This window comes from Meriones unguiculatus, chromosome 15 (genome assembly GCF_030254825.1).
Source record: "Meriones unguiculatus strain TT.TT164.6M chromosome 15, Bangor_MerUng_6.1, whole genome shotgun sequence".
Lineage (NCBI taxonomy): Eukaryota > Metazoa > Chordata > Mammalia > Rodentia > Muridae > Meriones > Meriones unguiculatus.
This window is the reverse complement of record NC_083362.1, coordinates 1973620-1983579: the sequence shown is the minus strand read 5'-3', so window position 1 is coordinate 1983579 and position 9960 is coordinate 1973620. Positions and strand designations below refer to the sequence as shown.

The 9960-nt window shown below is 46.9% G+C and overlaps 1 protein-coding gene across 2 annotated transcripts; it reads right to left on the bottom strand.

Moving 5' to 3' along the window:
• Positions 1 to 708: 708 nt before the first annotated feature.
• Positions 709 to 9724, bottom strand: Gjc3 (gap junction protein gamma 3). 2 transcript variants are annotated; one of them, XM_060367967.1, is made up of 3 exons: positions 9584 to 9724; positions 3333 to 4123; positions 709 to 1872 (listed from the first exon to the last, which is right to left on the bottom strand). In XM_060367967.1, the coding sequence occupies exon 2, from the start codon at positions 4114 to 4116 to the stop codon at positions 3340 to 3342; it is 777 nt and encodes a 258-aa protein (XP_060223950.1). In that variant the 5' UTR covers positions 4117 to 4123; positions 9584 to 9724; the 3' UTR covers positions 709 to 1872; positions 3333 to 3339. The 2 variants fall into 2 exon arrangements, with proteins under 2 accessions (XP_060223950.1, XP_021517475.1); XM_021661800.2 differs by having other exon boundaries at positions 709 to 4123.
• Between the last annotated feature and the right edge of the window lie 236 nt (positions 9725 to 9960).

Sequence of the window (9960 nt, the reverse complement as noted above, 5' to 3'; positions counted from 1 at the left end):
GCCCTAGTATAGAGACTTGAGTTCAATCTCCAGCCCTCCAGTGGGGCCCGAGCGGCAGCTCTCCCAGCAGTGAGGAGGTGGGGACAGGTGAATGCATGGGGTCACCGGCCAGCCATGGTGGCCAGTGAGCTCCAAGCTCAGCAAGAGATTTATCTTGCTGACTGAACCACCAACCAGAGAGAATTCATGGGATGGACGGAGACCCCTACATACATGTAACGCTTTCTATGAGTGTGAATTTTCAACGTTCCACGCGGTAAGTGTTTGCCTTTGGATCTGCTCTTCCATCTGGATTATTTCACGTAACATGTGCCTTCCAGGGTCACCCATGGTGTTGCAGAATTTTCTATTTTTTCTCTCTTTCGAGGCTGAACAATATCCCACTGTGCACGCATACACATTTCCTCAGTCCATGTGGTGGAAATTTACACCCCTGAGTTTTGTTTGGTTTGGTTTTAGTGTAATGATCTAATATGTAAAGTGTATTTACATTGGGGGGTTGTTTTGTTTGTTTTATTAAAAACCACTTTGTATTCTTATATATTGCATCCTGACAGCAGTTTTCCTCTCCTCTTCCCCCAGGTTCTCCCCCACACCTCCCACTACCCCAGATCCATCCCACCTCCACCTCCCTCAGAAAAGAGCAGCCTCCCAGGGACATCAACCAAACAGTGCATAACAAACCACAATAAGACCAGGCACACACCATCACATCAACACAAAGGCCTCTCTTTTGCCTTTACTTTTGAGAGCTAGTTCTGCTGATTGTAGTTCTATGGAGTAACAGGACTGTTTTTCCTTTTTACACTTCAAATATTCTGCTCTTTTATATTGTATCCAACAGGAAAGGTAATGTCATCTTCATCTTTTTTTCTCCACTCCATAATAAATCAAAGACATAAATGTAAAAGTTAAAAGTATAAATTTCTTAGATGGAAACACAGCTGTAAATTCATAGTTTTGGGTGAAACAATGGACTTTAAAACGTAGCACCAAAATCACAAACACAATCACAAAAGAAAAATGAGTAATTAGACTTCATCAAAATGGAAGGCTTTTGTACACCAAAGAACATTGCCATCTCCCTGCTGGCTAGCCTTCCTCATGTAAAGAAACAAAACTCTTCCTCATGTAAGAATCCTGTGAGTTACAACCGTCAGTCTCAAGACATACCCATGGGAACAGTGGAATAGATGTCACAGGATAACCAAATGCTTTGACTAGACTGAGGATCCACCCCTCAAGAGGAGACTCATTCCTGGGACCACAAATAATCTAGCCAAGAACCCATCTTGAAGAGCTCACAGACAAAAATAAAAATAAAAAAAAAGAAAAAGCCAATTACTAATAGTTTGCTAAATTGGCATAGTATCAAATTGTCTTCTAAATGCTTCTTTATACTGATAGATTGGGTCAGTTCTCAGTCCCTACCCCAGAACTTTCTCTGTACAGTGGGCAGGGGACAACACACAGGCTCACAATCCGTCAAAATGCAGAGAGCAGATGTGTGTGGAGTACTCAGCCCCAAATGAGACATCTATGTCACCTCCTTGTCCGCAGAGATCAGGGGAGCTTCGGAGAAGGTGGGGAAATGGGGAAGTATAATTTGAAGAGGCGGCTCTCTGGGAGATCTGCCATGTCTTCTAGACAAGGTGAGGATGTGGCGCTCATGAACTGGCAGGAGCAGTAGCTGCCTGCACAACCTCAAAGCGCTCAACATCCCAGCCTGGACGAGGGAGGGCCTCCCCACAGCTGAGGAACTGTTAGCAGCTGACCCAGCTGACCCAGCTGGGGGAGGGAGACGTGGATTCAGGTTGGCTGGCCATGTCCCGGCAGATGGTCTCACACATGCACATCTGAGTAGCACTGGTTCTGTGCTCAGTGGATTATAGAGAAAAGAAGATGACATTAAATCTGGATAGGGGCATGACAGGAGCCAAAGATGAGTTAGACAGGGATATGGGGCAGACATGACCAAAATGCATGTATACATGTATGAATGACCAAAGAACAAATTATGATAAAGACATAGTACTCAGAAAGAAAAGAAGAACAATCTATGGAACAAAAGAATATTTTTAAATTACTCATTTGATAAGTACCTAACAATCATAATATATAAAGAGTTGTTACAATGCCAAAAAAATAAGTGACCTGGTTTTTACTGGCACAGGACTAGGTCTTTCCTACAAAGACATGGAATAAGTGACCAGTGGGCCTGATGTATGATTCCACCTCTATAAAAACCTCAGAGTAGGATAATCCAGGGAAACAGAACATGGGTTGCTGTTTGCTTGTGTTTCGTGGAGAGACAGGAGAGGTAAGAAGTTAGAAGTGACAGTTAATTGATGCGGGAGGTTTTGTTTTGTGTTCTAAGATGTTATTATTTTATTTATTATTGTCGCACGTGTGCATGATGCCACGTATGTGGAGGTCAGAGGACAACTTGTGGGAGCTGGTTTTCCCCCTTCTCTGTGTGTGTTCTGGAGATGGATCTCAGATGGGAGCCTTGGTGGCAAGCGCCTTTGCCCACAGTAGCATCTCACTTCACCTGCCACCTCACTGGATGTGTTATATCCGCTCACAGCGTTCTCTGCGGGCAGGTAGCTTTATAACCCTGCAAAGCAGAAGTCAGACAGAAGCTGGGGTCTTCACTGGGTCTTCATCAGGGCAGGCAGCACACCGACTAATTACTCATCATAGTCCTCTAAAAAAGTCATGCAACTGACAGAGGCAGGTGTTGGGAGATGGTTTCAGGCTAGTAATCAAAATTAATCTGCCTCAGTCAGGCGTGCTGGCTCATGCTTTTACTCTTAGCACTTGGGAGTCAGAGGCAGGTAGTTCTCTGTGAGTTCAAAGCCAGCCTGATCTACATGACGAGTTCCAGGCCACCTATGGCTACCTATTTCATATATGTGTATGAATGCCTTCTCCACCATAAGGGACTCTACCCCCAAACTGTGAACCAAAGGAAACACTTTCTAACTTTAAAAAAAAAAGTACATCTGAGGGGCTGGATAGACGTCCCCGTGCATACTATGAATGTAAGTTTGCTTCCCAGTACCCACATGGGGCAGTTCACAACTGAACTAACGCCTGCGTCAAGAGATCTACTGCCCTCTCTGGCCCCCACAGGCACCTGCACTCACGTGCACAAATACACACACACACACGTACAATTTAAAGTAAAAAGTTAATTACTTCAGAATGCGTCTGCATGGAGACTGGTTGTGTACACTTTGTAATGTGGGGAGCTGCACACCCCGGAGTATGAGGGATCGCCAACACAGAGACATCAGAGGCAGAGACACGACTGTCAGTGGGGTCCTCACCTGGTTCTCAAAATGGCTCTTTTGTCTCCACCATGGACAAGTCATCAGCTGTGTCCTTGCCTCTTACGGAGCTCTCTGAGGTTGGCAAATTCTTTATGAAGGGGAGTTTGTGCTTGTACACCCTCCAAAGCCTCCCTAAACCCAAAAGCACAAGCTCCAAGAAAGTAAACACGAGGCAGGCCCCGCTGACCCCAAACATGCTGTTGAGGAGGATGGTCTTCTCAGAGGGATGCGACTGGAAACAGGTCGTGCTGCCGATGCAAGGATCCTCACGACACGTAAAAGTGCTGGGCATCTTGAAGCCATACAGGTGGTACTGAACTCCCAGGGCTGCTCCCTCAAGGACTAGCCGTGCCCCAAGCTGTGCCAGATAGGCCCAGAGGAGCGTGAGGCTTTCCGCCCCTGAGACATCCTTGCGACGACCCCCCTTGCAAATCCGGATCTCTTGCTCCTTGCTCTCCTTTCCTGGTTCCTCCCAGTGTCCGATCACGTGATACAGAGTGAACCCCACATAAATGGCACTGGGTACAGCCATCAGGAGGACTTGGAAGGCCCAGAAGCGCAAAGGAGACAGAGGGCGGAAGACATCGTAACAAACAGTCTTGCAGCCTGGCTGCCCTAAATGACACATGAATTCGTTCTCATCGTCACCAAAGACCCCAGGTCCACTGGAAACCAGAATCAGGAGCCGGAATCCCACGAGCACCGGAAGCAGGAAGCGCCCCACGGGGGTGGAATGCTGGCTCTCCTTAGCCAACAGCTGCCTCAGGAACCCGCCACACATCCTGCCGCTGAGCAGAGAACAGTTAGTGCAGGATTGTCACGGCCTGTGGCGTTCACCGCTAACCCAAGGATCTGCAAAGCAAGCCTTTTTGCTCCTCTCCGAGGTTGATAAAATACCATACAGCCAGCTTCGAAAGCCTGCAGTGTAATATCTGAGCTACTCACCTTTATAGACATAAAGGGGGGGGGGGGCGTTAGCTCACAGTTGTGGAGGTTTAAACTCCAAATAGCCCAGACTTGGTGACGGTCACGAATTGAATGAGCATGTCATGTCTTAGAGGGCCATGAAGAGGAAGGCATGTTGGAGCAAAAAACCTCAACTCAAGGCGAGGGGAAGATGGACAGAACCCTACGACCCCCTTCAAGAGTACATGTTCATCGATGGTGGGTTGGCTCAATCAGTAAGTGCCACACAACCATGAAAACCTAAGCTTGAGCCTCAGAAATCATGTAAAATTGCCTCATGTGGTAGTGTGTGCTTGAAACCCACTGTTGGGCAGTCAGAGACAGGAGGATCCTAGCCAACTGGACAGTCTCCAGCCAACAAGAGATCCTGTCTCAAAAGCAAGGTGGACAACTCCCAGAGAATGATACGCAACATTGCGCTACAGTCCACATTACTTATATCCAGAGAGAGAGAATAGAAACAGGTCCCCAGTGTTCTAAAGACCTCCCATTAAGGCTCCGCCTCTTATGCTTATTTTTATGCATAGGTGGGTATGTCTCTCTATGTGTATACTGTGTGTGTATGTGTGTGTGTGTATGTGTGTGTGTGTGTGTGTGTGTGTGTGTCTCCAGAAGAGGGCTTCAGGCATCAGATCCTTTTGAGCTGGAGTTACAGGTAGTTGTGAGCCACCAGATATGGAAACTGGGAACCAAACTCAGGTCCTCTAGAACAGCAAGCACTTTGTTTGTTTGTTTGTTTGTTTGTTTGTTTGAGACAAGGTTTCTCTATGTAACCTTGGCTATCCTGAACTCTATTTGTAGATCAGGCTTCCTTGAATTCAGAGAGATCCGTCTGCCTCTGCCTCCCTGGGAATTAAAGGCATGTGCCACCATGACATGTGAAACAAGCGCTCCTAAGCACAACGCCATCTCTCTAGCCACAGACAACGGCTCTTCCAGGTCCACAGCACCTTCTAACACATGAATTTCTGTGAGGTACTCACTGAAACTATACTTAATACCTAGACTCTGGTTCCCCCCTTATTTACCACTTAAAGAAACATAAAAGAATAATAAGAATTTATGTAGGTGGCCTAGTTTAATTTCTAGTGCTGGTGGGGGGTGGGGTGGGACTTAAGGACGAAGGGATTTATTCTAGCCTACAATTCCAGGACACCATCCATCACAGCAGGGGAATAAAGGCGGCAGGAACTTAAAGCAAGCTGCTCACGTCACAGCCACACTCGAGCAGAGAGAAATGAAAACGTGTACTTCGCCATCAGCTCGCCTTCTCTACGCTTCAACAGCCCAGGACCCAAACCCAGGGGATGGTACCCCCACTTTCAGGCTGGGTCTTCCCAAATTAATTAAAGTAATCAAGACAAACTGCCTCCCACACACAGACACACTCACGGGCCAACCTGATGTAGACGATCCCTCATTGAGACTCCCTTCCCAGAGGTTCTAGTTTGTGTCATGGGACAATTAAAACCATCACCACAGGGGCTGGAAAGATGGCTCCATGGTTAAGGGTGCTTGTTGCTCTTGCAGAGGCTCCTGGATCAAACCCCAGCACCCACACTGGTGGCTCACGACCATCTCTAACTACAGTTCCAGCATATCCAATGCCCTCTTCTGGCCTCCATGGCAGCATATATACAAACTTACACTCAACACACATAAAATAAAATAAAACCTTTTAAGAAATAAAACTATCACAGCTTGTACTCTGACCTAATGCTCTTTATACCTTAGCAGCTTGGGAACAAGACTTCGCCATGATTAAATGCCATAGGGTTTGGGGGCAAACCAACGTGAGGGCAGAAACTTAAATTCATAATCTCTGTTCTTTCACTGTCTGTCTCCCTCATGATGAGAAGCAGTCATTATCAAGGACAAAGTTCAGAAATTTCCCAGTTCTCTGGTCATAACACCAAGTTTGCTGTCTTTATCTCTGACCTAATAGGAACCTTCTTCAGTGCCAGGCAGCTGCTTCAGCCATTTATCTGAAAGATTTGCACATCCTCCCATTCTCACTCCCAAATGATCATGTGCTATGCTCTAACTGTCAGTGTCTTCCCCAAGGTCAGAGGCTGGGGCCTGGTGAGGAGTGGGGGTGTGGCTCAGCAGTAGAGTACTTAACTAGAGATCCCAGTGGGAAGTTTGGAGGGGTGGCTCAGTGGTAGAGCACTTAACTAGAGATCCCAGTGGGAAGTTTGGAGGGGTGGCTCAGTGGTAGAGTACTTAACTAGAGATCCCAGTGGGAAGTTTGGAGGGGTGGCTCAGTGGTAGAGCACTTAACTAGAGATCCCAGTGGGAAGTTTGGAAGGGTGGCTCAGTGGTAGAGTACCTGCCTACAGTTCCACTGTGAGATACGTGGGGTATATCTGCCTAGCATGTAAGAGGCCCTAGGTTCAACTCCAGGAGAGAGAGAGAGAGAGAGAGAGAGAGAGAGAGAGAGAGAGGGAGAGAGGGGGAGGGAGGAAGGAAAGAAGAAGGAAAGAAAGAAAAACAGAAGTAAGGCCTGTAAGTCAGAATGGGTTAGAAGAGACTCTAGAGAGCCCGCAGCCCCTTCCATCAATTGAAGACACAGAGACAGCACCATCCATGAGGAAAAGGCCTAAACCAGGCATTTTAACTGCTAGTGCCTGCATCTTGGACTTCCCAGCCTCCAGAACTGGAAAGCAATGAAGTCCTGTGGATTATAAATTACTCAGTCAAAAACATTTTATAGCAGTTTTATCAGACTAAGATACTATGCTAACCTCTTGTTCCAGTAAAGCTCCACTTTATTGAGAATTTTCCAGATGAGTCCTGTCCTTACATCTCCCCACACACACGCTCCTCCCTATTTTACCCATGTCCCTGAGCTCCCTCTCAAGGTCATGGTCCCCTATTCTTTAATTGTTATTGTTGCATATATACATATACACATACATACGCACACAACCTCCTAAGCCTCTGTATTATTACATGTATGTGTATGTATGTATGTACATTAATGGTGCTTGCTGCTGGAGAAGGTTAATTCTCTTCTTTAGAAGCTATTACTCGCCTGTAACGCTCTCTAGGAATGGGACCTTGTGAGCTTCCCCCTCCACACTGGCATGTAACCTGGTGGTGTCATTTTCCAGGCCTTGTTTAGACCAGCATATTGCTGAGTTTTCACGGGTGTATTCGATGTCCTGGCTCTCTGGCTCCTGTGGCCTTTCTCCTCCTGTCTTTCGGGGTGCTCCCTGAGCCGTAACCGTGGTCCCCAGGGCTGAGCACCCCACAGCCTACATTCAGTGGTTCTCTACATTTTGACCAGCTGCAGCTTTCCATAATGTCTCCATCTACTGCGAAAGGAAGCTTCTTTGAAGGGTGAGAGCTGAGTTAGTCGTGTGTTTCAGGGTCGGGTTAGTTAGAGTGAGGAGGACCAGCTGTTGCCCGTGTCATTACTAACTGCAACTGTCTCTATCATGCATGCATGTGTGTGTGTGTGTGTGAGACAGAGAGAGAGAGAGAGAGAGAGAGAGAGAGAGAGAGAGATGTGGAGGGTGCATGTCCATACATAGCATGAATGCAGAGGTAGAAAACCCTTTGTGTCGGTCCTCATCTTCCACCTTGCTTAAGGCAGAGTCCTTGTTTTCCACTGTGACTGGCAGGCTGGCTGGCCAATGAGTGTTCAGGGATTCACTCCACCCACCCTCTCAGCACAGTGCTGCTGGGATGACAGACAGGCACTGCCGCACCTCAGCTTTTGCGTGAGGTTGGAAGATTCTAACTCAGGTCCTCATGCTTTCACAACAAGCACTTAACTCACTGAGACATCTTCCCAACCCATGAGTCTGAAACTCTCTGAGTGTTAACACAATAACACAAGTAGAAAAGTCTCTCCTGACCTCCTGTGACAGGCTACCCTCAACCACTGGTTCACCGAAACAATAGGGAAACGGATGGAACAGGAAGTCATCACACCAAACAGAGCAGCCGATGCCCAAAAGGACACACAATGCATGTTTTCTCTCACATGCGGGTTCTGGACTTTAAGTTTTGCATATGTATAGGTATGTGTTGATATAGGGCATGAAACTAGAAACGGGACTATACGGAGAAACCAAAACATCAAACTAGAGGGGAAAGAGGTCTTAAGATGAGGACGGGAGGGGGAACAGGGTGGATGTGACATGGAAACGGAATGTGTGCTGATGAGGGGATAAGGGGACCAACTTAGCAGAAAGGCCTGAGAAGGGAATGAGGGGAGAAATAGCAACAAATCACAGGATGCATGAAAGTGCCCTAGTGAAACACGCTGCTTTGTATGCTAAGTGTAAAACACACTTAGGACTATAGCTCTGTCAGAACGCTGGCCTCACATGCACAAGTCCCTGGGTCTAGTCAGCACTGCATAAACCAGGTTTGGTGGTACACACCTGTAATTCTTACCTGGGGAGGTGAAGGCGGGAGGATCTGAAGTTCAAAGTCATTCAAAGTCACTGTCAAAGTCATTGGACAGTGAACTTAGGGCTAGTCCTCAGCAGATAGATAGATAGATAGATAGATAGATAGATAGATAGATAGATAGATAACAGAAAGATAGATGATAGATGGATAGATAGATAACAGAAAGATGGATGGATGGATAGATAGATAACAGAAAGATGGATGGATAGATAGATGGATAGACAGAAGGATGGATATGTGAGTAAATACATGATAGAGAGATAAGTAAGTAAATGGATGATAGAGAGAGAGATAGGTATGGAAGCATATAGATGATAGATGATGGAGATAGATAGATGATATATAGATATATAGATGACAGATAGTTGATAGGTATGTAAGTAGACAGACTGTAAGTGAAGCAACAAGCACACACCAAAATTAGGAAAAGAAAGGGAATTCTGGAATTTGAACATATTTTCAAGTACCTAAACAGATTACTTGAAATCCCATCATAATTTTAACGAGAATTTTTCAAAGCATCTCACATACTTTGGGTGGGGAGTTGTCAGGATCTCACCAGTGACTGAATCCACCCCAGAGAGTTTAGGAGCTGCAGAGAAAAGAACCCGAGAGGAGGAAGGAACCTGGCAACGCAAGCCTAAACTCATTGCTCCACCTTAGTCTGCCTGGCCCTGAACACATTCTAGATGTTTCTCTTCAAAGCCTGAAGTGGCGAAACCAGCATCCGCAGAGACCAGAGTCTCGGGCCATTCCCTGCCTTGAAGATCATCTGTGAATTTCAGAGCCGTCTGAGTAATCACGGGTGCATGCAGCCACAGGCACCCTTGAGGATGGCCTCGACAGGAGCCGCTTACCTGCACTTGACTGGCAGCTCCAGGCAGAAGCATCAACCACGAGGAAAGAGGGCAAAAGGAATCCCCACACTGCAGCCTGCAGGGTCCAAGATCTCAGGCGGCCCGGCCTCCTGCAGCCACCCACTCCTTTGCCTTCTCCTTTTCATTTCTGGTCGCCGGCTGCAGCAGAAAGGAATTCCAACTGAAGCACCAGGCGACCCCGCCCTCGAGGCCCAAGCTCTGGACGACTCTGGTGTCAAGAGCACGGGACCCATTCTCTAAGTGAATGGGGCTTTTGAGATCATCTGAAAGGAAAGGAAGGTTTATTATGTACATTCCATTGGTTAATTGTCTCGGGTGTTTGACCTCACTGAGAAGCTGGCTCTGGGTGTAGGGCT

What these genes read in the sequence shown, in the direction of transcription:
- Gjc3 (XM_021661800.2), bottom strand. Translation starts at nt 4,116, where the DNA reads ATGTGTGGCGGGTTCCTGAGGCAGCTGTTGGCTAAGGAGAGCCAGCAT.